Source organism: Heteronotia binoei, chromosome 15 (assembly GCF_032191835.1).
Source record: "Heteronotia binoei isolate CCM8104 ecotype False Entrance Well chromosome 15, APGP_CSIRO_Hbin_v1, whole genome shotgun sequence".
Classification (NCBI taxonomy): Eukaryota; Metazoa; Chordata; class Lepidosauria; order Squamata; family Gekkonidae; genus Heteronotia; species Heteronotia binoei.
The window spans coordinates 46,256,805-46,284,525 of NC_083237.1; the positions used below are offsets into that span (position 1 = coordinate 46,256,805).

General features: G+C 44.4%; 1 protein-coding gene across 1 annotated transcript; it reads right to left on the reverse strand.

The window, feature by feature from the left end:
• Positions 1–14,866: 14,866 nt before the first annotated feature.
• On the reverse strand, positions 14,867–26,712 carry LOC132583613 (sperm axonemal maintenance protein CFAP97D1-like). Its single transcript, XM_060255234.1, has 4 exons — positions 26,516–26,712; positions 21,931–22,001; positions 17,604–17,722; positions 14,867–15,081 (listed from the first exon to the last, which is right to left on the reverse strand). The coding sequence occupies exons 1-4, from the start codon at positions 26,637–26,639 to the stop codon at positions 14,868–14,870; spliced, it is 528 nt and encodes a 175-aa protein (XP_060111217.1). The 5' UTR covers positions 26,640–26,712; the 3' UTR covers position 14,867.
• Positions 26,713–27,721: the final 1,009 nt, after the last annotated feature.

Genomic DNA, 27,721 nt, shown 5'->3' on the forward strand with positions numbered 1-27,721 from the left:
TCACAGAGTTATAATTTTGGATAACTAAAGAAGGACCTTTCTCTTTTATTGATTGGCCAGATTGGAAAAGGGGGAACTCGTATCCAAATGGTGGATTCTTTTAACCATTTGCAGAATGAAAGACTTCCTGGGCAAATCATCCAGGTGGTCAATTTCCTGCTTGAACATTTGCCATTTTATGTAGCCTCCCTATAGTTGCAAACATAGCAGTCTTTTTTGGAGTCATCAAAAAACTTTATCTGCAATTTGCCACGAATAATGTTCTGAATCGTGTGCTCAAGAGGCCATGGATCGTTTCCCTCATCCTGACCAGAAAAGCCACAAACTCAGAAATCCAAAATAAACAAAATGCTCTAGAAGCATCTTAATATACTCCCTCTTTTTTTTTTTGTCATTTTGCTTGCATAAGCTTTGAATTGTTGAGATATTTGTTGAGGCAGCCACCTGTTTTAGCTCCGTGAATGTTATACTAAAGCCAGTTTCCTTTCAGTGCCATGTTTGTAGATTCTTAATTCTTTTTTAAAAGCAAGTTTCGGGTTCTTACCACTGTAGAGGATATACGCATGCTGCTTCTGCTTCATGGTCAAAAGGAAGTTGCATGTGCCTATTCAAAGAACTGGGGTGAAGATACAGTACATCCGACACAGAAATGATTCCCAGTGTATCTTCGCTCTTTCCCCTACTCTTTCTTCTTCGCCAGTCTTTGCCACATTGTTCTACATTTTTGTTTAAAAAATCTTGGAATCGGGTTATTTTATGCAACACAAGCATGTATAGACAAATGTTTTGCATAATTTCTTTTGCAGACTGTACATTTTCTTGGCATAGAACTTTTATTTGAGTTTGTTGAGGATTGTGTCTTGTGAATGTCAAGATGTCCAGCCCTATGTGTGGCCTTCCTGTTGTTTTGGGGTTTTTTTTTTGGCAAATTCAAACTGATTTTATGTTCCAAAGTAGTATATTTTTTAATGTGTTTGTGCCTCCATAAGAATAATTCGTCTTGAGGAAAATCTTACAATGGATCAGAAGTCCCCAACCTTTTTGAGCCTATGAGCACCTTTGGAATCCTGACACAGTGTGGTGGACGTAGCCACAAAATGGCTACTGCAGGAGGCATAGTCAGCCACAAAATGGCTGACAGAAAATGGCTGCTGCAGGAGGCATAGTTAGTCACAAAATGGCTGATACAGCTTATCCTTGGTCACACAGTGAAGATCTTTGTTGCCTTGGCAATAGTTACCACCATTGTACATTTTTAAAAATCTGCCTAACCAGTTAGAAGCCTCACCTGGTTACACCTGCATTTTAAAAACACTTGATGGGCACCAGGAAAGGTATCAGTGGGTTACCATGGTTGGGGATCCCTGTGCTAGATTTTCCCTATGCTGCTAGGGATGTTGGCTTAAAGCCTTCAGCCCAAGTTTTTGAGAAGAAGGAACTGGTTAAAAATGAAGTGTTGACTGTGGTTATGCTTTGGTTTCATGATTTTCAGACTGGGTCCCAGGGACACTTTCCTTGGAAGCCTGTCAGAGTATCTCAGTGAAAAGATCATTTATACTCATGTGAGCTTCTTCTTCTTCGCCACTGTTTGCAACTGTGCCATTGAAGAGGACTTGTGTATCTTTCCCAAATACGCATCCACTATGTGTGGATGCTGGCAGATATTGATGCCCAGTCAACCTGCCCAGTATTCTTCATAAACTGAATATGTACTTGTAGAACAAGCCCCTGGAATTGTTGGCAGCTCAGAAGGTTGACGTACTCCTTAGAAGACATGTTGGCATCCAAAGGGTTCAATGATGGCAGAAAGTTTGGAAAATCATCTGTTTAGTCCCTTATGACCTATTGGATTTGTGATGTAAGTGGAAAAATAGAAGTGGATTCTAGATCAAAATAAGACTAAACTCTCCTTAGAAGCTAAAATGACTAAACTGAAGCTATTGTACTTTAGTCACATTTTGAGAAAGACGAGTCACCAGGAAAAGACAGTAACACCAGGAAAAGTTGAAGACCGCAGGACTCAATCAAGGAAGCTGTAGCACTCAATTTTGCTAGACCCGAGCAAGGCTGTTACAAATAGCATGGAGGTCATTAATTCATAGAGTCGCCATCAGTTGGAAGCAAGTTGACAGAACTTAACGCACACAAAACCAATTCACTCTGTCATCTAAGTGGAAGACCACGTACTGTCTATCAAAGGATGAGTTTATACGTTTGCTATGTATTGTTTTTCTGCTGTACGTTATCTAAATGAGACATGCAGAACTGTTGCTTTCTCTCTAACATCCCACCCTCATCCTTGTTCCAAAGTTCATTTTATAGTAAAAGTTTTCTCTGGAACCCATTCATGGTTTTTCTTCCTTTAGGTGGTGTTTGTTGTTATACTTACATTCTGTCACTAGGGGCCACTATAGTGCCTGTCATTTTGACATTAGTGCCCTAGACACATTAGTTTCCTCCCTATCACCGATGGTTTTTTTGTCTCTTTTTTCATGTTAGGCTATTCAGTGAGGCCTGGCTGAACTTGTTTCATGTACATTAATAGCCATTGGGGTACAAAAACAGAAAACAGATCAACTTGAGAAGGACCTTCAATGGAAGGCGACTGTTCCAGTGTTCAGCGGTGTTCCCTCTAAGCTGAGTTAATGTGAGCTAGCTTAGCTCATAGTTTTTTAGCCTCTGCCTTACACTTTTTTGTCTTAGCTTGGGAAGGATGGCCCCAGAGCAAAACTTATGCAGTAACCAAATCACTCGCTCACAACTTTCAAGAGAGGAATGGATAACATGGAGCAGAGGTCCATCAGTGGCTATTAGCCACAGCTTATTGTTGGAACTCTCTGTCTGGGGCAGTGATGCTCTGTATTCTTGTGCTTGGGGGGGGGGGGCACAATGGCAGGGCTTCTAGGCCCACTGGTGGACCTCTTGATGGCACTTGGTTTTTTTGGCCAAGTTTCACTTCAAGTAATAGTGCTATGGCTGCAGCAGCTGATAATGCTTCAATATAATTTTTAACATAATCGCAGTGTACATATACAGCAATGGAATGTAGAACAGATAGTTCACATTTCATTTAATTTGGTTTTGAGAGTATTTCAGAAGAAATACCTTGTGCTATGCCTTGCATGTGCAGGAAGAAAGATTGTGGGGAATATGGTTTTCACTTAGCACAAGCAGACACCAAGGATTAATGCTTCCTCTTATAAAAGGATTGTTATATATGTGACAGTCTGTCATGGTATCCACCCCTTGGGTAGACTCATCCAGGGTACCAAAAGAGAAAAAAAATCTAACTATATTTGGACCCAACCAAATTTTCTGCTGGAATAAAAGTAAGCAGGCCTTGAAGTCAGCAGGAGTTCACAGGAGCACAGCTCCTGAACCTTTCTGAAGGTCCCCCCTCCTCCCCACCTGTCTTGTCCATTGAACAGTAGGTGCAGCTGTATAACAATCCCTGGATTAGGAGAGCAGCCAGCCGGCCGGCCACCAGGAGCTTTGTCACACCCCCATCAGCCCTCATTAACCCCTGGAGAAGCTGGAGCCACCCTTTCTCCACTTCTTATGTGATTTTGTGTGGCAGGTGGCTTGCTGGCCTTTTGACTGGGTGGGGTGGGGGTGGCCAGGGTGAGCCCCTGGTGAGCGAGGCCTGCTTGGGCTGGCTGGATCTCTAGCCAGCCCAAGCAGGCCTCTCTCGCCTGGGGCTCTCCTTTCTTGCATAGGGTTGCTTTTGGCTGGTGGGGGTGGGGGCAGCTTATGCTAATGAGCTCTGCCACCTATGTTTCTACAAAATGACCTTTGAAAGTAAGGAATTATCTCCTTTGGCCACTCAAAAAAGGCTGTCAAGAGAATCGTGGGACCTGCATGTATGAAAGTCATGTCCGACGGGAGTGAACAAGTTGGCTGGATCAGCCCCTCTGTGCTTTCTTTTCTTCCCCCTGGAGCAATAAGTAAAAAGGATCAAATGATACTTTCCTGTTAGCAAACTGGCAGCAAGACCTTTAATGGAATAGGAGATGGTTTTGTGTCCACAGCTCACACTGCTCTATAGCAGTCTTTGGATACCAAGCATGACCCTTTGAGCCCACAAAGGCCCAAGTTAATGGTTACAGAACTGTACATGCCTTGTTCAAATCCTGAACAGCATTTAAACAGATTTCATTTAAAAGTGGGAGAAACAGTGAGTTTAGAACGGGGCATCTTAAACAAAGCTGTGTGCATAATAAAATATACTAAGTAGCCTCTAAGTCTGGGTAAAAAGGGAAGGAAGTCCCTTTAGTTTAGGGGTGTCGAACTCATTTGTTATGAGGACATAAATGAGACCTTGCTGGGCTGGGCCATGTGTGTCATAAAATGTAATGTCAAGTAGCAGTGATGTAAACTTTATATAGAGAAACACAAAGGCTTTTTAAAAACTTAAAATCAAACATGCTTAAAACATTAGCGCTCATTGGTCTTTAAGGTGCTTCCTTTGTATCTCTCTTGTGCAATCCAGGGAACTGGACAAAGGAAGCTCTGACTCTTTCCTTCCTTCCCCAGGACACTGTGGGGAGGCACCTCAGCCAATAGAAGAGAGGCTTGGCTCAGTAGCTCTGCTGTGTGATTGAGAGAGCCTGGTAAAGCTAGCCAATCCTCCTCTTTCTCCCCAAGGGAGGAGCCTCAGCCAATGGAGAAAATAGAGGCTTTGCTCTGTAGCTCCTGTGCCATTGAGCAAGCCTCGCAAAGCAAGCTGTAATATAGAAGGAAGGAAGAGAGAGGGAGAAGGAGGCAGATGACAGCCAGTTGCTCGGAGGCTTGATAAGAGCCCTCGGGGGCCTGATTTGGCCCCTAGGCCGCATGTTCAAAACCCCTGCGTCTCTGGTGAACTCTCCTTCACAAACTCCGAGAAACCTCTTTTTCTCACAGTTCCCTCAGAAGATGTTCCATAAGGAGTCAGGATCAAAGGACCATGCCGGAAGATGGTCACACTTCTACCAACCGCGTTTCTCTGTCGCCGCAAGTTTTACTTCTCAGGAACATCTCTTTCATACATTCTCAACTCCCACAGGAGAAAAATGCCCCAGCTTCTCCCTTTTCTTTCTCCTGGGGGCCCTCTCCTTCTTCTGTGGTTGCCAGGCAGCCAGCTTCTCTGTACAAATCCCCTTCCTCTGAAGTAGAGGACCCCAAACTTTTTAAGCACCTTTGGAATTCTGACATAGCATGGTGCGCGCAGCCACAAAAGGGCTGCCATAAAATGGCGGTAGCAAGACATGGAGCCAACTACAAAATGGTTGCCCCAGCTTACCTACTGTCACACAGTAAAGATCCTTGTGCTGTGGTGGCAGCTGCTGCCAAAGCAGTGTTTTATAAAATCTGTACAATGAATCGGAAGTCATGCTGGGCAAAAGCCCCCCCTGCTCCCCCCCCCAAACTTTCTAAGGAGGTTTCAGAACAGGCAGTGTTTTCAGACCAGGACCTACTAAGCTGGTGGAAACCTGTCACAAACCTTTTACCAACAAATAAGCATTTTTGCCAGGCTTACATAAGAAACAAATGTTACATTTCCCATTTACTAGGCTGAAACTCATACTGTTTGGGCAGTTGTGCTGGACACTGGCAATGCATTTCGTTCCCTCATGAAACCTCCAACCAGGCTCATTTTGCTTGGGCCATCTAGGTTTGTGTCGCTTTAATATCCTTTCCCCCCTCCTCAGTACTGTGGTGAGACATCCCGCCCCTTCTCCCCCCCCCCCCCCATAATTCAGTAAGTACAATGTAATTATTTTATGTGGCACGGAATTGCTTTGAAATGAGTGCTGGAGCTCTTAATTTAATAGATCTATTTATAATACAAGTGTGTTACTGTATTGGAGATGTATTGCAGGAACTGGAAAGAACAGCAATGCCTGCCTGTGCTCCCTTCTTCTTCAAGAAATGACAGGGTGTTTGCCTTGGGCAGGAAGTGTGGGGTGGATCGTGCTTCAGAAGAGGAGGGAAACCAGCAAGCGGGCCATGAAGCTGTGGGAAACAGCTGCAGCACTGTAGTCTTGTACAACTTTAAGAATGGGGATGGAAATACTCATTTCAACAATAACTTAAGCTTTAAATGCCACCAGGATTTGCCACCCTTTTCAGTAAACTTCATGCTTCTGGTAAAGTAAGTTTTCTATCGATGTTCATATAAAAATAAGGTCGTTGATTGCTTTGTCTGGATTACTCCAGTGCAAAGCCACAAGTGGGGAATGTGGTTTCTGAATAAAGAGATCATGGGCTGGATCCAGCATGAGGACTGGGCAAGGATCCCTGATAGTTCTGGTTTTTCACTTCTGACCCTGGTAAAGTTTATTCCTGGGATCACAGGGCCCATGTGGAGTCATTTCAGTCAGGAGACTGCAGTGGGGAGGAGGCTAAATGGTTCTCTGTGGACAGCTCAGCTCTACTCACGCAAGAGGGGAAGCCTCATGACTTGCCATGGGTATTACTGCACATGGGTCCTTTTGCAGGGACAGTGGCTTAGTGGTAGACCATCTGCTTGGTAAGCAGAAGGTGCCAGGTTCAATCCCTGGCATCTCCAACTAAAAAGGGTCCAGGCATGAAAAACCTCAGCTTGAGACCCTGGAGAGCCGCTGCCAGTCTGAGTAGATAATACTGATTTTGATGGACCAAGGGTCTGATTCAGTATAAGGCAGCTTCATATGCTTCATATGATTTGACTTAGTGCTTCCAAACTAGTTACCCCACCTCCATCGTTTGTACACTGTCTCCTTGTATGCAAATAACTCTTGTAACCTAGAGCAACCAGAGCATAACTGCTGGTGTGCTTTCTGGGCTTCTTACAATTCTACCACAGACAGTCCTAAGTAAGAATTTTCTTCTCCTTGGACATTATTCATATCCTTGCTGGGTTGCCTTCCTATAAGCCCTTGTGGAGAAAAGAATATGAGAGCACAGTGTTTTTATGTGCTACAGAATTTCAATCCAAACTCTTAATATCTCAAAGTTGCAACATATGGGAGAGATATTTGGTGGCAGGTGTTTTGTTTTCTATGGAGTTCCAAGGATTTGCTTTCTCTGGGGAGGACTGACAGACAAGAGGTTTTTTTTTTCTTTAGCTCAAATGTTTCTGTTCAAACTTTTCAGCAAATCCTGAGAGAAAGTGTGTGCGTGCGCTCTTGAGAAGTGGAGGAAACAGCACAAGAGACACGGGTTCAGAACCTTGTGTTTTTATTCTAAAATTCTAAAACAGCCAGCTGCTTACGCCGTCAGCTGCCAGTTAAGTTCCAAGCTGCACCAAAAGACTTGTCTCCTCACATAACTTAGCTTCCTGCAGAACGTGGAGAAAGGAAATATTAGGAAGGAAGAAAAAGATATTGGATTTATATTCCACCCTATACTCTGAATTTCAGCGTTTCAGAGTGGTCACAATCTCCTTTACCTTCCCCCCACACAATAGGTGGGGCTCAGAGAGCTCTTGCAGCAGCTGCCCTTTCAAGGACAATTCCTATTAAAGCTATGGCTGACCCAAGGCCATTCCGGCAGGTGCAAGTGAAGGAGTGGGGAATCAAACCTGGTTCTCCCAGATAAGAGTCCATGCACTTAACCACTACACCAAACTGGCTCCTGATGAAAGGAAAATGACAACGTGGGTTGTGGGGGTGAGGGGGATGGACACATGATAGAAGTTTATAAAATGATGCACAGGGTGTAGAAAGTGGACAAAGAGAGCCTGTTCTTCCTCTACTAGCACTTGGTGGCACCCAATGAAGTTGATAGGCAATAGATTGAGTTCAGACAAAAAGTTTTACTCAATGAGTAATTAAACTGTGCAGTTCACTCCCAGTGGACATAGCAGTGGCCATTACCATAGATGGCTTTAAAGTGGAATTGGGCAGATAGGCCCCTTTCATATTACCGTTCTAAACTGGATGTTGTCCATTGTTGGCCTGGTTCCAAGTAAAGCGATACAAGGACAGAGATTCTGGACATCAAAATTCATTCCACTAATGAGCCATCTCTAAAGCGATCTGGCCATTTCAAACAGTGCTGCACTCCCTCCTGACCTTTGTGCCACACAATCTTCCTTGAACTTTTTTTGAATATTGAGCACTAAGTTGAGCACTGCAGCACAAGACCAATATAGCACTCCTCACTGTATCTCATGGTGCCACTGTAGCACTGAAACGCTATATTGCTCTAGCACTGTAGCAAAGATGAAGAGCGGGCGGGGGGAGTGTGTCACTATTGGAAGGTCTGCAGACATTTTAAACAGCACACTATAGTGATTCAAAAGTGCAAAGAGGTGAAAATGGAAGAAAGCAGTTTACCTCAAGAATAGCTCAACCACGCTTTGCATGGAAGGGGTAAAATGGAAGCAAGCAGCTTCGTATGAAAAGGTAAATAAAATCCATTAGCAGCTGGTTGCTAAAATGGTTGTGTTGGCAATGAGACAACAAATATGTAGGCATCCAGCTACCAAGATGGATTACAAAGTCCATCTGAAAAGGGCCACATTATTCACATGAAAGCTTACATTCTGAATAAAACTTTGTTGATCTTAAAGGTGCAACTTGACTCTTGCAATGTCCTAAAACATCACACTTGTAGAGCCACTTCTCTGTGAATTCTGTCTCCCCTCAACAACAACAACAGATATTTTTCTCTGGCTGCTTCCAAAAGACACCTGAGCTGGATAGCCCAGGATAGCATGATCTTGCCAGATTTTGGAAGCTAAGCAGGGTCAGCCCTAGTGGATATTTGGATGGGAGACCCCCAAGGAAGCCTTGGGTTGCTATGCATAGAAAGGCCATGGCAAACAACCTCTCTTCATCTCTTGCCTTGAAACCCCTATGAGGCCATGCTAAGTTAGTTGTGACTTGATGGATAAAAAAATTAAAAACAACCCAAAGGGTTTTAATTAAACCAGAGGCAGGAACCAGCACCAAAGGTACATCTGCACCTCAAAGGCTGAGCATTGGTAGAAAGATCCTCCCTGCAGCAGAAGGCACAGTCCTTGCCATGCCTAAAGCATAGGCCAGACCAGGGGTTGTTTTGTAGAAAAGTAGTTGGTGGAGCTCATTCAGGGATTGTTATGCAGCTGCACCTACTACTCAATGGACAAAGTGGGAAGGAGGAGCTGGAACTCTCAGAAAGGTTCAGGAGCTGTGCTCCTGAGAGCTCCTGCTGAATCCAAGGCCTGGGCCAGACCTTCCTTTCCTCTCTAAGCTGCTCCAGAGCTTTTTGATAGAGCCTAATGCCTAGCATCCTCGCACCAGGGGATGCAGTTGCCAAAAGAAACAGCTGGTCCCAAATGAATGTGGGTCAAGCTATCCCTCCCAATCTAAGGCAATCTTTGTGACATTTGCAAGAGAAAGATGGCAAATGTTTCTTGTTATGCCACAGATGCTCCCATTGGCCCTTTTTGTACACAGGGAGTATGTAGGTGTGACTGGAGAAGTCAAATACAGACTCCCACCATGATTACAGTATCACACTGTATATTGGGGGGTGGGTAGTGATTTATGCAATTGTTCTCATGCATTTGCTCTGATGCACAATTCTGTGAGCATGAATGTGTTACTGACTGACAGCATGTGTCTGAGAGAGGGAGAGTGTGTGGGTGAGAATATTCACACTTTCTATGTCTGTGGAGCAACTGGATTAATTGTGTCTCCTGTCTACTTCCCTATGCTGGAGCAAACGGCATATTTGCCGACTGAAATATATATACTTAAGCCACCTTGTGGAAATTTGGCCACATTAAAAAAGTTAATTGTCTATTCTAAGAACTTGCAGTATTTAACATAAGCAAATTGCTAATGCTTGAGGGTGTTAGCATTTTCTCTCCTTAGCAGCTAACTTTAATTGCCTATGGGCAGTTGTGTGCAGGCTGCAGCATGGGAATCCTTATGACAAGGCATTCAGTTCTTGCAGGCATGATTCCATTTCTTGATGAGGTTTTCTTATCCCTCAGCTTTTGCCTTGGCAGGTCTGTACAGACACAGACTCAGTCGTTGATGGATTATATGCACTGAATGAATACCAGAAAGATCAGAGACTCCTTATCCTGCCCATTTAATTATGACTCAATGCTTATGGTTTTCTCTCTCTGATTACTGACTGTCAACCCCTCCCCAAAACACTGTGGGTACTCTGCAAGATTTCCCCCCTGTCCTGTCTTCTTCTACATATACGCACCACACACACACAAAGAGAACCAGTTTTTGGTTGATCTGGATGATTCTTCATACCTAATTGCTGGGTGAGAGTAGAAAGCGAGTGCTTTTCCTAAGATACTTCCTTGAATTCTGCAGGGTTGAAAACAACCAAGGCCACAAATTAGTCAGTGATGATATTTAGCAGTATTGATATTTATTTAGATAGTTGTGGGAGATCTCTAGGCCCCACCTGGAGGCTGGCAACCTTACTGCCATGGGAGCTTAGGCCAAAACAAAATGGCTGCCATGGTAGGGTTGCCAAGTCCAATTCAAGAAATATCTGGGGACTTTGGGGGTGGAGCCAGGAGACTTTGGGGGTGGAGCTAGGAAACATTAGGGGTGGAGCCAAGATCAAGACTGTGACAAGCATCATTGAACTCCAAAGGAAGTTCGGGCCATCACATTGAAAGGGACGGCACACCTTTTCAATACCTTCCTTCCATAGGAAATAATGAAGGATAGGGGCACCTTCTTTTGGGGCTCATAGAATTGGGCCCCCTGGGGGGTATTTTGGGGAGAGGCACCAGATGCTATACTGAAAATTTGGTGCCTCTACCCCAAAAAACAGCCCCCCCAGAGCCCCAGATACCCGCAGATCAATTCTCCATTATTTTCTATGGGAATAAATCTCCATAGAGAATAATAGAGTTCTCAGCAGACATTTCCCTCCCCTCCCCCCGCTTTCTGACAACCCTGAAACAGGGGGAGGGCCTCCAAACTGGGGGATCCCCTGCCCCCACCTAGGGATTGGCAACCCTATGCCATGGGGCCAGGACTAATCACAAATTGGCTGCCACATGGGGCCAATTGCAAAATGGCTGCCATGGGAGCTGGGGCTATTTACAAAATGGCTGCCATGGGGTGCTGGCTAGGGTTGCAAGGGTCCAGGTGGGGCCTGGTGTTCTCTTGGAATTAGAGATTACTCCCAGATTACAGATATTAGTTCCAGGGGAAATGGCTGCTTTGGAATGCGGACTGTATAGCATCACATTGCTGATGAGCTCCCTCCTCTCCCAAAACTCCATCAAAATCATCTGGAATTTTCCAAGTCAGCACTGACAACAAGCTAAATATTTCCTACATCAGAGGAAGGTTTTCTGAGGGAGTATTCCCAGCAAACTCAAAGGTGCTGCTCTCTAGGTTCTTCAAAGAGCACCTCTGGCTCCAATGAGGTGGAAAAAAGCCAGGACTGGCTGTCCAGTTAGGGGAAGAGATGCTGCAGGGAAGACGTTAATGGCTTCAGGAAATAGGCTTGCCAACCTCTAGGCATGGCCTGGAGTTCTCCTGGAATTGCAATTAATCTTCAGACGAAAGAGATCAATTCCCTTGGAGAAAATGGCAATTCTGGGTGGACTTCATTGTACCCTATTAATTCTAGGTGAAATCCCTCCTCAGTTCCCTTCATAGGCCTTGCTTCCAAATCTCCAGGAATTTCCCAGGCTGGAGTTGGTAGCCCTACTAGGAAACCTATTGGTGAGCAGAATGGTGTCCATAGGTGCCAAGGTGGTGAGGATCACTGAATTATATCCTGCTACCCAGCTGGGAACTGGACAACAACAAGAAGAGTAGGTTTTCATACCCCACTTTTGTCTACCTTAAAGAGTCTCAAAGTGGATAACTTATTCCCTTCCTCTCCCCACAACAGGGACCTTGTGAAGTTGGTGGGCATGAGAGAGCTCTGAGAAAACTGTGACTGGGCCAAGGTCACTTGCAGGCTTCATATTGGAGAAATGGGGGAATCAAGCACAGTCCTTCAGATTACAGTCCACTGATCTTAACCACTACACCATGCTGGCTCCTTGACTATTTTAGACAACCCTTTGTAGTTCCAAATCTGTGAAAAAGCATCCTTTCCCTCTCCAGATTTACACTAGAGACAAAGAGGTGGCAACTTTTGTGCTAAGAGAAAGGTTGCAGCTGTACCATCTGCTTTCCCCCCTCTCTCCATCTGTGGGAGGCTTGTTGTCACTGCCGAGATGTCGTCGCCTGACTTTGGGGAGAGATTTTTTGACTCCGTTGACAAAGAAATTAGGGCAGGCAACTTTTTTTGCAATAATGAACAGGGAGAAGGAAGGGGGGGGAGATGAAGGGGAGCCTTTGCAACGTGACACATGGGATACAAACCCTGCATAGCCCCCGCCCCCACCCCTCAGCTAATAACAAGGTTGGAACACTTTCTCGCCCACACACGAGCTTCAGAAATTGCCCCACCGGATTATCACATTCTCCAAATGCTGAGGAAAAATTACAAAATTAATTGCGCTCCAAAGGTCCTGTTTTTATTTGGAAATGTAAAGATTAAACATCTACTGTGAGGACTGGGAAGTTAATTAACTGTCTTTCTTTGTTAGGCACAGAGCAGACTGACTGGTGTATTCAGTGTGTTTTTGTGGGTTTTTAAAAACTTTACGTAAAGAATCTGCTATTACCAGAAGTCTGAAGGTCTAACACACAAAGGATGTGTGCCCTTCTCTGGCCTATATCTCAATACTGCCATATGTTCTGGTAAACTCTTAATAGGAGAAATGCCCGATGTAGCATTGCCACCTCATACATTGCCTCACTTTCTGTGAGACACAACCAATGACTGCAGCTGGGACACAGAAATGCTGAGTGTGAGGATATCCCATCATGCTTTGTGATGTAAGGTGTTACCAGGCAACTGTGGACCACCAGCAATGACACTTCCCCTATAACTATCTCATTAGCCCTAAAATTAAACAGGACAAATCTGCCTTTGAATGTAACCTCTGACTTGAATGGCCTTCTCTCTAATCACCAAAATTGGGGCAGAAGAGAAAATGAGATGTTCTGAACGTGCTCAGAATCATTTACACTGACGCAAATTCCAGGAATGAGCTCTGTTCTCAAAACAAGGCAGCTAGGCGATCCTAGGCTGAAAGAAAGCAGCAAGAAACTGAAGAGCCATGTTTTTGCCATGTGTGGGACCTTTCAGGGAAACTAGACATACATGACACATCCACCAAAGGGCAACATTAGATTAAAGCCTTAGCTTCTATGCCTTGTTTGTTGAACCTCCAGGACAACTGGTTGGCCATTGAGTAAAACACAATGCTGGTCTAGATGGACCCCTGGTCTGTTCTAGCAGGACTTTGTTTTGCTCTTGAGGAATCTAGCAGGTATGGGTTTGGTCACTACCCAGACAGAAGATCTATGTAGGTACCTTAAATGCTATGAATATGCATAAATAACCAAATAAACAAATGACTTTCTCCCCTCACTATACTGTTTTAGGGTTGCCAGGTCCCCTCACTGGTCCAGTGGAGGAATTTGGGGGCATTCTGGGGGTGGGCGGGATGATGCAGTGACATCACCTGGAAGTGACATCATCACATCAGGAGATGCTCTGTTTTTTGGGCAAACTCTATGATTAAATTGGGCTTCAGCCACAGAGTTTGCCCCCAAACAGTGTCCCGTGTGTGACATTGCAGATGTGATAATGTCACTTCTGGGTGATGACATCACATTGGGGATGTAGTGTGGTGACATCCCTGTGTAGGGGAGGGGTTTCCACTGCCTGCCAGCTGGTCTGCAGTGGGGAGAAGCCCCCAAAACCAGGGGATCCCCTGCTGGGATCTGGCAACCCTATTTTTACATCAGGAGTCCCCAACCTTTTTGAGCCTGCAGGCACTTTGGGAATTTGGATACATGATGGTGAATGCAGCCACAAAATGGTTGCCGCAGCTGACAGACCTACTCACAAAATGGCTGCTGCAGTTTACCTTTAGTCATACAGTGTAGATCCTTGTGCTGCGGTAGCAGCTGCTGCCAAAGTAACGTATTTAAAAATCTGTGGAACCAATCAAATCTCCAATGCTCAGTCAGAAGCTTTGCTGGGCAACACCCTCCTGTCTCTGCCCCCACTTTCTAAATAAACTTGGTGGACACCAGAAAAGGTGTTTATTCATTCATTCATTTATTTATTGTCAAATTTATATCCCGCCCTCCCCTAACGGGCTCAGGGCGGCTAACAACAGTTAAAAACCACATCGAATATTAAAAACAATATTTTAAAAAATCAATTCCACACATTTTTAACCATAAAACCCAAGATACACATCGTTTCTGAATATCTGTCTTTGTCCAATGGGATTGTCAGTGCTGTGGGGCATGACATCTGCAGACACCATATTGGGCAACCCTGGTCTACTTTATTAATTAAATTGAATTTTTAAACTGCCCTTCCCTGAGGAACAGGGCCCAGGGTGGTGTATATCAATGACAAAAACATTCATATAATTTAATCCACAGAACACAATAAAAGACAATTATCCTAATAAGATGGCACTGAACTATCAAAACATGCCACTGTCTTGTGGCGGTGGGGGGGGGGGAAGGAAAGGAAATAGGAGTGTCAAACCAATGAAAACCATCACTGTCCTCAACCAAAAGCCTGGTGGAACATCTCTTCCTTACAGGTCCTGCAGAACTACATTAAAGTCCCGCAAGGCACAGATGTTGTTTGGCAGAGAGTTCCACCAGATTGGGGCCAGGGTGAGGACAGCCAGATATGTCTCAGGCCAGGGACCACCAATAAATTTTACACTCTTCAGGGGTATACCAGGAGAGGTGGTCCTGTTGTCCAAGTTGTGGATTCCCCCCCCCCCCTCCCGTTCCCCAATCCAGTGATGCATGTGCAGCATAGTGGAAAAGCTGCCCTTACAACCAGTTAGGCATTAGAATCCTTTTGACTACTGTGATTAGAAAAATAAGCTCCATTTTGAGAAATAGGACCAAAGTTCCACTTGCCTGCCAATCTAACTCAGATTGCTTCATGTCGTAGGTTGGCTTGCGCTCTCTGAGCCTCTTAAGGATGCCCTGGTTCTCCACGGTGATCCTCACAAGTTCCCTGTTCTGCTGCTGTCGGAGTGGACTGCAAAAACCCAAACAGGTCCCACTTATCAGATTCTGAGGGAAATTGTACAGAGAAGCCATGGGGGAAGCAGCGGGCAAGAGGTTGGCTTCGTCTGATGATATACAGGCAGACTGGCAACCTGAGGAGCACTGAAGGATAGAAGTTTGAGAAGAAGTTGGTTAAGAATCTTAAGTTTCTTGATGTATTGAAGAGCCAAGGATATGGAATGAAACAGTGAAATGAAATGGGATTTTTATGCAGTCATGAGCTTCCTGCCAGGGTTAAAAAGCACTTACATTTCTTACTGGTACTTTATCCCTTGTTGGGGACTCAAAGCAGAAAATGGAAAGTACCACTTTGGTCACTTTCTTACCAGTACTGCATAAGGGGGGGTGGGCATAGAGGTTTATAAAATTATGCACAGGGTGGACGGACAAAGAACCTTTTCTTCCTCTCCCAAAATAGCAGAAATTGAGGGCACCCAATAAGCTGATGGGCACCAGATTCGGGGCAGGCAAAAGGAAACACTTTTTTATGCTGCAAGTAATTTAAATGTGGAATTCCCTGCCAGAGGATGTAGTGATGGCCACAGGCAGAGATGGCTTTAAAACCAGATTGGACAGATTCATGGAGCACAGGTCTATCGGTGGCTATTACCCATGGTGATCAACAGTCAGCCTCTGAATTCCAGTGCCACGAAGCAACATCAGGAAGGCCTTGGCCTCTATGCCTCGTTCGCCCTCCCAAGGAACTGGTTGGTCACTATGTGAGACAAGATGCTGGATTAGACAGACCTCTGGTTTGATCCTGCAGTGTTCTCCTTATGTTCTTATATCAGCCCATACTAGCTTACTTTCACCCCAATTTCCAACCTGGATCCAGAAACGATCTGTCTCAGGATCCCTCATGTCTGTCAAGATTGACTCTTGCCATGATGTATTCTGTAACCTTTTACACTTCGAACTGCTTTACTTTGAACCTCTCTCTTGCCCTGTAGTAACCTCCCAGTCTCAGCTATGCCTACTATCTGCTGCATTCGGTATTGTAACCATCGCCTTTTCCAGACACTTCAAGGCCGGGGAGTCTGGTTCACAGAGATCAGCTTGCACCTGTGCTCAAAGGGAATGCTGGGACTGAATACTGGGGGGGAGGGAATGCTTTTTGGTGCCTAATGCTTGAATGGCCTAATGGTTATCCCAAAGGTATATGTAGAGGTGCTTTGCCCTCCAAAGCCAGTTTTAGTAACACTGGTCTAGCCTGTCATGTCAATATGCCAATAAATTGATTCTTTAACCTACTTGAGTTATTTAATGGAGAAGAACTTGCAGGAGTTGACAATGTCCTGCAATCCCAAAAAATATTGAGGCAAGTCTCCCAGAATGAGTGCAGTAACATTCACAGCTGTAGTTATTCTGAAAATCCACCTTACAGGCGTGAGACTGATGCCCAGATGTGCCATTTATGTTAAATATCAGATCTCTTTTTTGGGGGGGGGGGAGCTTTCCACGATTGCATCTGAAAGAATAAGTTTTATGCCACTTTTGTCATTTATGATGAAGTGAATAAGAATTTGTAGTTATGAGATCAATAATTCTGTCTATTGGCATTCTCATAAAGAGAAAACAATATCAAGAGGAGACGAGGGAGCAGTCTGTCAAGAAATATGGCTGTAGCATTCTTATGAATGGAATGTTTTCCCATCAAAAAGCTACAGAGCCTGATTTTCTGAAGCAGAGAACAGAAGAATATGCCTTCTCCCATACATTCTTGATTGGAAATTAAGTTTGCAGGAGGAAGCCCTCCTGAACATCCCGCCACAGAAGTTCCTCTGGTGGGTAATTGAGAGAGGGCCTTCTCAGTGGCAGCTCCATAACATGGAACAACCTCCCCAGAGAGGCAACTGAAGATGGTCTTATTTAGGCCTGTGTTTAATTAAAGCAGTCCTAAACTGTGATTTTAAATGTTGGTTTTATGTTTCTTATGTAATCTGTTTTATGGATTTTATTAATATCATAAGCTGCCTTTAACTCCTTGAGGAAGACAGGCAGCTAATAAATATTCTAAATAAGCAAATAGACATGGGAGATTGCTGGAGATTGGTGGGGCAGTGCCTGGGGAGGGCAGAGTTTGGAGAGGGAGTTTCCACAGAATGTATTGTGTATACTCCCTGGTTTGTCCTCCAAAGCTGCCATTTCCCCCAGAGGAGCTGTAGTCTGGAGATCAATTAGGGTTGCCAGCCTCCAGGTAGGACCTGGAGATCTCCCGCTATTATAACTGATCTCCAGATGACAAAGATCAGCTCCCCTGGAGGAAATGGCTGCTTTGAAGGGTGGACTCTATGGCATTGCACCATGCTATGGTTTCTCCCCTCTCCTCTCCTCCCCTCCCCAAACCCTGCCCTCTCCTGGATCCACCCCCAAAATCTCCAGGTATATTCCACCACAGACCTGGCAACCCTATGATCAGTTGTAATTCCAGGAGAACTCTAGGCCCCACCTGGAGGTTGGTAACCTTGCAAGGGGATGTGGCTTGGCACTGACCTCTTCTTTGCATAATCGTTCCAGCAGTCCACCATGCCTGACCCGCGATATATGTCAGCCAGACGTGCTGAGATGCCTTTGTTTTCTCTTTCAATCAGACTAATCCTCTTTTGGACTTCCTGTAGAACGAGATGCAGTCAACGGCCCAGGTTTTTTTTTTTTATGGTATCACACAAGCTCATTCTTCCCAGGGACAGGCATCATAAATGCTCATATTTTTTTTTGGTAGCCAAGTATTCTTGCAAGCAGAACAGTCATCTCTTCTTTCTACCATCCTACCCATGACACACTTATTATCAAACTGTTACAGAACCATGCAGGAAAAACAAAAACAGCCCTGCTATCAATAATAACATTAGGACACAAGGAAAAGAATTAGAATTTGGAGAATCTGCTTCGATTTCCAACACCTGGTATACAGCCTTTCCACAATGCCCAAATATTTCAAATTGTGAACACACACAATTAAGACCATGGTGTTTAAAATAAAAACAGTTAGAAGCAGGAATTAAAATGCATCAAGAGGGCAACACTGTCACCATCATCTGCTGGAGATGTCCATTAGTTATTTCTACCAAAGGTGCATCTAAATAATTCCACTTTGCATCTTTTGTGGAAAAAAGAGAGTATAAAAACTTTCTGTACCATAATTTAGCAGGCTGTTCCAAAGCATGGGCAAACAGCCACTAAAAATAAGCATGCACAGACTGTACAAACAGAAGAGACTATCAGAAGCGAGATACTTTTTTCAGGTTTTCAAACTTTCTTTATTGAAATAACAATTAAGCTAGTTTAAAAAAACCTATCCAATAGAGTGACACAGACTATTACAAAGAAATGCAACCATACAATGCAGGACTTTTTTTGTAGCAGGAACTCCTTTGCATATTAGGCCACACACCCCTGATGTAGCCAATCCTCCAAGAGCTTACAGGGCTCCAAGAGCTTACTGTAAACTTCAGGAGGATTGGTTACATCTGTGTGTGGGTGGCCTAATATGCAAAGGAGTTCCTGCTACAAAAAAAGCCCTGATTAGTGTTAGGGTAACTGCTCTCAAAATGAGATTGGGGAATTAGATTGAGAGACAGCTGGCCCAATAGGAATCTTTGTTATCTGTGTATACCAGGCTCAACCATTCAGATAGTCAATGCTCAATAAACTGGACTCTAATTTAATAAAATCAATTGTAATTTATTCGAAACAATAGTTCTTTCACACAAGATACAAAAACAATCACACATTCACACAGGTCTAAAGAAATATAGAGAGATCGATAGGGGTACATAAAAGGATGGACATACAGGGTGATACTACCTCTCGCAGACTCCAAGGAAGACTCCGATGGCGACGAATGAGGGAATGGGGGAATGGACCCGAAACTGATCAGGAATCGGGGATGGATCTATACAGCGGGATAAGGGGGTTGCTGAATAGAGAGCACACCTGTGGGTAGCTAGTCCACAGGTTATATAGAGTCACCTCAGTCCTGAGGGGATGGGAGGTGACTGGGAGTGGTAATGGGAGGTTCCGCTGATGACCAAGAAGGCTGGACATCGGCTGGACCAATGGCGAGTCCATGGCGACACCTGATTGGGTGTATACTCCAACCAATGAACTTCTCCTTCATCCTGGGCATCCTGGAAACTTCCAAGTTGCGACAGGGCCTGGGGCGGCTCTGGTGATATCAGTATGGAAATGGTTGGGTGATTGGGATGAGATGGGATTAACTGGGAAGGTGACAATAGGAAATCAGATATGGACCTAGGTATTCCGGTGTAGACAAAAGGGCTTGGAGGTAGCAGGAGAGATCCTTCCTCTTTCTCATCATCTCCTGGGGGAGGACTGTTGTTCAGGATATTACTTAGCAATCAGGGTCAACAGTTGAGCCATTAATCCATTCATAGACTAGGTAGGTTGCTTGCGGGCTAGGAATGACTCAAGGTGTGTACGTGAGGTTCCCACTGAGAAGGAATGAAGCCCGACCAGGCAGGAAGATGACTACATGTGGTGTTAGCGAAACACAGTGGCTTCCATGCTTAGCACTTCAACACCGTTCGCCTGGACAGCTCCTTGGCGGCGTAGCCTCCTCCTCGCCATGGCGGACTCCACGCGGTAGCGGGGAAACGTCCGTGTGCGTCTGCAGACACTCTGTGCCTGTCTCAAGCACTTGTATAATTGGTGGTTGGTACACATGAGTCCTATGTAATTCCTGGATAGTTCTACTCGCATTCACTGGCCAGGCAGATGCAAGCTCACTTCTCCAGGCGCCCTGGCAACCATGTGTGTGACAGAGGGGTCATTTTCTCACATTAGTAACTATTCACGTATAAAGAAAGAACATTTACATAGTAACAATAAGTATTCTGTATCCTAATCTCTGATATAACTCTTACAATGATTATACATCAAACAAATTATAGCCTTTTCTGCAAATGAGACCATTTGATATAATTTTTTGATTTGCCAGATATTCTAGCACTGGATACCATTTTTCATCAAAATTTGAATTTTTAGGAACTTGCGCTGCTCTATTAACATGGTTGGTAATATTCTTTGTAATGTATTGATCCCACAGTTTTCTGAACTATGTAACGACAAGGATGGAGCCTTTTGATTCTTCCTCCTGGAAGCGATTGCTGTTCTAGCTGCTACTAATAATTTGTCTATTAGTTCTATATTTCTCAAAGGACTTGAACCCCGTGACCAGTAATTTAAGAACAATGTCTCAGAATGAAAAGGAACTTCACACCCTGTTATCTTTTTTTAATGCATGACAAGATTTCTTTCCAAAATTGTTGTATTACTTCACATTTATTTATTATTTATTTATTTATTCTATGACTTATATCCCGCCCTTCCCACAAAATGGCTCAGGGCGGCTCACAACAAATGATAAAACAATAAACAAAGTGCAAAATTATTACAATTAAAAAGTCAAAGCATTTAAAAACCATAAAATCTTAACATTAAAACTATACCGTATATTTCACTAAGGTCTGATAAGCTACATTAATACATGACCACCAACAGCGGGTATATGTTCTAGTTTATTTAAAGAAGAAGAGATTGGATTTTTACCCCGTCCTTCACTAGTCAAAGGAGTCTCAGAGCAGCTTATAAAACTCCTTTCCCTTCCCCTCCCTACAACAGACACCCTGTGAGGGAGGTGGGGGCTGAGAGAGCTCTCCCAGAACTGCTCTTGAGCAGAACAGCCTTGAGAGAAAACTTGTGGTTGACCCAAGGTTATATCAGCAGGTGTATGTGGAGGAGTGGGAAATCAAAGCCAGTTCTCCCAGATAAGAGTCTGTGCACTTAACCACTACACCAAACTGACTTTCCAACATTTCGGCCTATATTTTGAGGATATATGAGTGGCTTTGAGTGGTGTTAGGTACCACTTTGTTATGACCTTAAATGATTGAAGTCTGAAAAGTGAGATGCTTTTGTTGACTTTAGTTGGCACATGGGATAATAATGAGGGAAAGTGGTCCATAAAGGACTCTGCTCCCTTAGCTCCACACTTTAACACTTTCATTCTGACTTTTGGTCCCACAGATCTGTCCATCAGCACATGTGCTCTTCCCCTTGACCCCACCAAGCTAGGATTGGCAGGCGTCCCCCCCCCCCCAGTCACAGGTAAGGTGTAGCACGGCAGGGTTGCCAAATCCAGGCTGGGAAACTCCTGGAGATCTAAGGATGGAGCACCAATACAAGGAAGAAGTGGCATACCTGAATCTTAGATCCAGGCAGGGCTTTTTTTGAGCAGGAAAGCACAGGAACACAGTTCCGGCTGGCCTGGCATCAGGGGGTGTGGCCAAATATGCAAATTAATTCCTGCTGGGCTTTTTCTACAAAAAGACCTATGTGAAAAATGGTGATGTCAGGGGTGCGTGGCCTAATATGCAAATAAGTTCCTGCTGGGCTTTTTCTACAAAAAAACCCCCTGGATCCAGGTGACCCTGTTATCACACCTGAGAGGAGATATGACAACAGGGTCAAATAATCACACTTAAGAGTCTTAACACTCTGAGACACTATAATGACCTTATGAACTTAGCTTGTTATTTCTGTTTACATCTGTTAAAACTTTTCAGTATATTGTAAGCTGTTCAACCTCCGCCATGAAAGAAAGAAAGAAAGAAAGAAAGAAAGAAAGAAAGAAAGAAAGAAAGAAAGAAAGAAAGAAAGAAAGAAAGAAAGAAAGATCTGATACACTGTTTCCATCCTGTTTGACAAAGTGTGCATGCATATGAAAGCTCACATCTTGAATAAAACTTTGTTGGTCTCTAACTTTGTCTCTTTATTGGACTCTAACTTTGTCACATACCTGAATCTTAGAAACTTTGAAGTAGTGATGGGGCTGAGCACTTGGAGCTTTTGTATCCACAAAATGCCTGCCTGGAGAAAGATAATAAACTATGTATTTATTTGGTATTATCCTTTCTCCCAACATTGACAATGAATTCTGGATAAACAATCAATCGAGACAGTAGGAAAAATCCATTATTTTCACTATTCCTGCTGTTTCTCCATATCTCCTCCCTTTAGGCTTGCTAGTTTTGGGTTTGGAAATATCTGGAGTTTTATCAGTGGGGTGGAATTTGGGAGGGGAAACACAGAAATCAAACTAGACCCAGAACACCACAGCACTTTCCAGTGGTTTTGGAATGAGAGACAAAGCAGACAGAAACTCTAGGGATAAGAACTATTTGCCACACACCTTCTGGACTGGACTCAGGAGCAACACAGGAAGACACACTGGAACCCATGAAGCTGCCTTATTACTGAGACAGACCCTTGGTTTATTCAGGTCAGCAGTATTGACTCTGATTGGCAAAATGCTTTCCAGGGTTTCAGGGAGGTCTTTCACATCACTTGACCTGCTACCAGATGCTTCAAACTGAAGATCGTTGGTGTTTTTTTTGCCATCAAGTCATAGTTGATTTATGTTGATCCTGTAAGGTTTTCAGGGCAAGAGGCATTCAGAGGTGGTTTGCCACTGCTTGCCTCTGAGTTGCAACCCTGGTATTCCTTGGAAGTCTCCCACCCACATACTAGTCAGGGTCAACCCTGCTTAGCCTCCAAGATCTGATGAGATCAGGCTAGCCTGGGCTACTGAATCTTACTATTGACTTTGGGACTTTCTGCAGGCAAAGCAGGTGCTATGCCACTGAGCCATGACTAGTGTTCCCTATAAGCTTAGTGTGAGCTAGCTCACAGCTTTTTAGCTTCCAGCTCACACATATTTGTTTTAGCTCAGGAAAAACGGCCCCAGAACAAACTAATTTATGCAGTAGCTCACACAAATTTAATGGGGAGGGACGGTGGCTCAGTGGTAGAGCATCTGCTTGGGAAGCAAAAGGTCCCAGGTTCAATCCCTGGCATCTCCAAAAAATGGTCCAGGCAAATAGGTGTGAAAAACCTCAGCTTGAGACCCTGGAGAGCCGCTGCCAGTCTGAGAAGACAATACTGACTTTGATGGAGCAAAGGTCTGCTTCAGTATAAGGCAGCTTCATATGTTCAATGCCAGTAGCTCACAAAGTAGAATTTTTGCTCACAAGACTCCACAGCTTAGATGGCCCATGACCCTTCCTCAGACATCCTCAGTGTCTTGATATTACAATTGAAAACTCTGTGGACTAAAGAATCAGAGAACAGAGAAACCTGCCAGGTTCTCTCTTCTGAGGCCTTTTGGCATCAAATGAATATGCATTTGTTTCATCTGGTCTTCACATAGCTTTTAATCTAACACTGCTACACTTAATGGTTTCATTCTGGAGTGCTGGTTTTTTTTTTTAACAAAGCAATGATTTCAGCTGAATCATTCATGTCTTTTCATGTTACCATTTTTGTTAAATTGCAAGGAACTTTGAACATCCCCTCTGTAAACAAGCGGTCTAATATTTAAACATGAAACTACAGCAAAGTCATATCTGCAAACTTTGATATAGGAAAGTGGGGGTATATAACGATGATGTAGACGGAAGACAATGTTAGCAGAAGGATCAGGACTCTGCTGGAAAGGTACAGTTGCCAGCTCTAGGTTGGGAAGTACCTGAAGATTTTGGGGATGAAGCCTGGGGAGGGCAGAGTTTGGGGAGTGGCGTCCTCAGTGGGATCAGGGCTAGTCCTAGATTGTCTGGCCCCCTAGGCAAGGCTAACTTCTGGCACCTTCTCCCCACACTGATAACATCACTGAGTCACACGGAGGGCACCCAATTTGGTGCCTTAAAGACCGGCACCCTAGGCGACCGCCTAGTTTGCAATTGGCTAGTGTCAGGGCCGGCCCTGAGTGGGGTACAATGCCATGGAGTCTACCCTCTGAAGCATCCATTTTCTCCAGATGGTTGTCTGGAGATCAATAATAATAATAATAATAATAATAAATTTTATTTCTATCCCGCCCTCCCCACCTCAGCAGGCTCAGGGCGGCTAACAACATTTTATAAAAACATACAATAATAATAATAAAACCTTTAAGTTTAACAATATAAAACATCAACAATAAACTTAATAACATTAAAAACCAGTTCAATAAATACAGTTATTCTGCGGTATAGTTCTTCAACCGCGTTGGCGGCTCCTTAATTTCTGATCTTCCTAACAGTCCGGGTGTGCAAATTTGAAAAGATCAATTGTAATAGTGGAAGATCTCCAGGTGCCACCTGGAGGCTGGGAACCCTAAGTAGGAGAAATTAACACTGGAAGGAAGACAAGTCACTTTGTTTAATGATGATTGGGGAGTGGATAATGGCTTTCACAGCAGGAAAACATAGGGTGGTTTGGAGACTCTTGCAATACCTAGCAGGCATGTATTTGGTTTTTTTTTCCTGCCATGTGGCTTGGCTGGCTGATGATCTGTGCTCTTCAGACAGTTTTCTGGCAGGCACCAGCTCCCATCTCTAGATGGTAAGTTGCAAGGCGACTGAATTTCAGCAGGGGGTTGGCTTAAGGGTCAGTCTTCACATTATAAAGCACTTCTGTTTGCCTGAGTATGACAGAAAAGCTTTTCATCACACGGGCAGTGGGAGTTTTCTGACTTCCCAGATATATGCTGGCCACTTTCTGTTTGCAAGCATGGTACTGTTTTTGTGTCGTCAATTGGCCCCATTATTGGCTCTGCTGCAAAAATCACATTACTTTTGAGGCTACATATTTTTACAACGGCACCAAAAACAGTTCCATAGGGCAATCTGACGGGGATGAATGACCCATTGGTGCTGCAGGCTTAGTTATTAACTCAGAGGAGAGAAGTTGTGAAGCAGCCAGAGCAGGGGTGGCTAAAGTTGCTTAACATAACAGCCACAAAGAATAAATGTCAGATGTTTGAGAGCTGCAAAACATGAATAAATATCACACACATGTCTTTATTAAAACTCCTAATACTTTCTTTGCACAGAAAGATAAAATACATATCTATTCCCTTTACAACACAACCATGCTAGAAGACTTTTTAAAAAAACTGGAAATAACAGTTCCCATAAGACCAGCATAGGGTAAGGTTAGGGAATTTTTTTTTGGCACCAGTGGGAGAAGGCAATACACATGTACCATATAAATCACTGATCATCATTTGCATCATTACGCATCTTTCTTTGTCTTGACACCAAGGTTAATAAATACAGCTCCTACAACAGCTATTAAATTAAAGGGGAACCCTGCACTGCCCTCTTTAATTCTGTCCCTCTGTCCCTTGTCTCTTGCTCTCTCTTTCCCTGCTCTAGGTCTCTGGGTGACCTCTGTGGTGGAGGAGAAGAGCTTGCAAGCCTGCCTATTTCCCCTTCCTTCCCCACTTCACACATGGTTAAAGTAGCTGCCTACCTTGGGTCAGCACTCAGAGGCCGACTGAGGTCCTGATGTTAAGCATGCTTGCTTGAGACTAAAGCCTGCATTAAGTTCCTCCTTGACCTCTGGGAGCTACACTGTAGGTGCAGTCACACTCACCATTAAATCCATCTGCAATGCACCTCTATTATAATCCGCACAACCAATTTTCTGATCAGGCAACAGCCAGGCTCCTGTTCTATCCCATGTGGGTCCCATCGCTGGTCGATCAGAGTGCTCTACTGGACCTCGTTTCATGAGACGTCAATCTGCATTAGCGCAGGCGCAGTGATGCCCACTATCTGCAGCGCGTCGCTTTTAATGGGTCGGATCACTAACAGTTTTGCTAGTCCGTTGGCACTACTTTTCCAGCAAGAGCACTACGCATGCAGAAAAAACCCCAGGAATTCAAATCAGTTCACATCAGTTCACATCTACTTTCAAAAGTGAGTTTTGTTTCCGGACATAGGGGTGGGTAAACGATTTATTGAGCCAACATTCGCTCGCTCATTCACTGGCGCAGTGATATCACTTGCAGGGGGCTTTGGGCGGGAAGCAGTGGTGCGCTTCTGACGAGTCGCCAACGATGGAGCGTTCAAACAGAGAAATTCCGCTCAGGAACCATCAGAAGAATTTTGTTCCGGATTTAAAGCAGTATCAAATTAGTCCGCGCCCCAGTCGTCTCAACGCGGGGCTCGAACGAGCTAACCACAATTCACAGGTGCTGACATTTGGACAACCGCTTAAAATCCGACATGATTCCGGACTCCATTCATGCCCGTAGTGGGATTTTATGAACGTCTGACCTCACCCGATATGTGTGAAAGAGCCTCATGTGGTTCCTGAAGAACAGTTTGGCTACCCCTGAGCCAAGTATGGCTTTTCCCTGCATGCCACAATTGTGAGTAGGAAAGTGCCAGCATACCTTTGGGAAGCACAAAACTCCAACTGCATGTGCACATGCAGCGAACAAAGATTGTGCAGCAAGGAGATTGACCCTTTGTGAGGGGATATAGGATAAGGTATCAATGGGGGGGCGGTCTATAAGATTCTAGTACTAAATAAGTTTAGGATTACTAAAAGCCTACCCAGTTCCACTCTGTAAAAACTCTGCTGTCCCCCCCCTGGATGAGACACCTTCTTCTCGGGGGCAAGCCTGTGCCTGGAATCGGCAACGACCACAGGACAGGTGAAGATTTCCAGATTGCTCATCTTGGCAGTGCCACCCAATGGCTGGTCTCAAGGTAGAAAAGGGTCAAGCATGAGGCTCAGCCACTGAGATGCTCCTCCCACTCCTCTTCCCCTCCCCTTCAGGGTTGTCATAGATGGCCTGGCTGTGACATCATCAGTTCTGAGCCACTGGATGCAATAAGCCAATTGACACACAGCTTAGAGACCCAGACGTAGACTGGTTTTTAAGAACTGCTATAATAGGACAGAGAAAAACGTTCCCTCTTGGCTTAATGTTCTGCCTTCTTCAAGAGGCCAACCCAGAGGACTAGGATAATTCACAAGCAGGACATATGGCTATGTCCACTCTGTTGTGGGTAGTCAGACTATACTGTAGTGTCTCTGAACTACAGGTTGCTGTTTTGGCTGTTGCAGCTGTTAACTACCAGTTCTGAATAGGGATGGGCACAAACTGACACATGGATAATGGATAATGATTTGTGCTAAAAATGGCTGATTTGTGTTTCTTTTCATAAGAACATAAGAGAAGCCATGTTGTATCAGGCCAATGGCCCATCCAGTCCAACACTCTGTGTTACACCGTGGAAAAAAACAGGTGCCATCAGGAAGTCCATCAGTGGGGCCAGGACACTAGAAGCTCTCCCACTGTGCCCCCCCCCCCCCCAAGCACCAAGAATACTGAGCATCACAGCCCAGACAGAGAGTTCCAACCATACACTGTGGCTAATAGCCACTGATGGACTTCTGCTCCATATGTTTATCCAATCCCCTCTTGAAGCTGTCTATGCTTGCAAACTGGTTGGTCTAATCCTGTGGCATCTGAACACAAACACCAACTGCCTTTTTTCCTTGGTGTGTCATTTGGTTAGTGTTTTGTAACCGTTTATTAATTGTGATGACAACGTTATGCTTTTTAATGATTTTTAAATCATATTTTACTTTGGAAAGGCAGCAGGAAAAGAGGAAGACCTGACATGAAGTGGATTGACTCAATCGAGGGAGCCACACGGCCCTTAGTTTACAAGACCTGAGCAAACTGACCTCGGAAGGATGGAAGGCTGAGTCAACCTTGAGCCAGCTACCTGAACTCAGCTTCCGCCGGG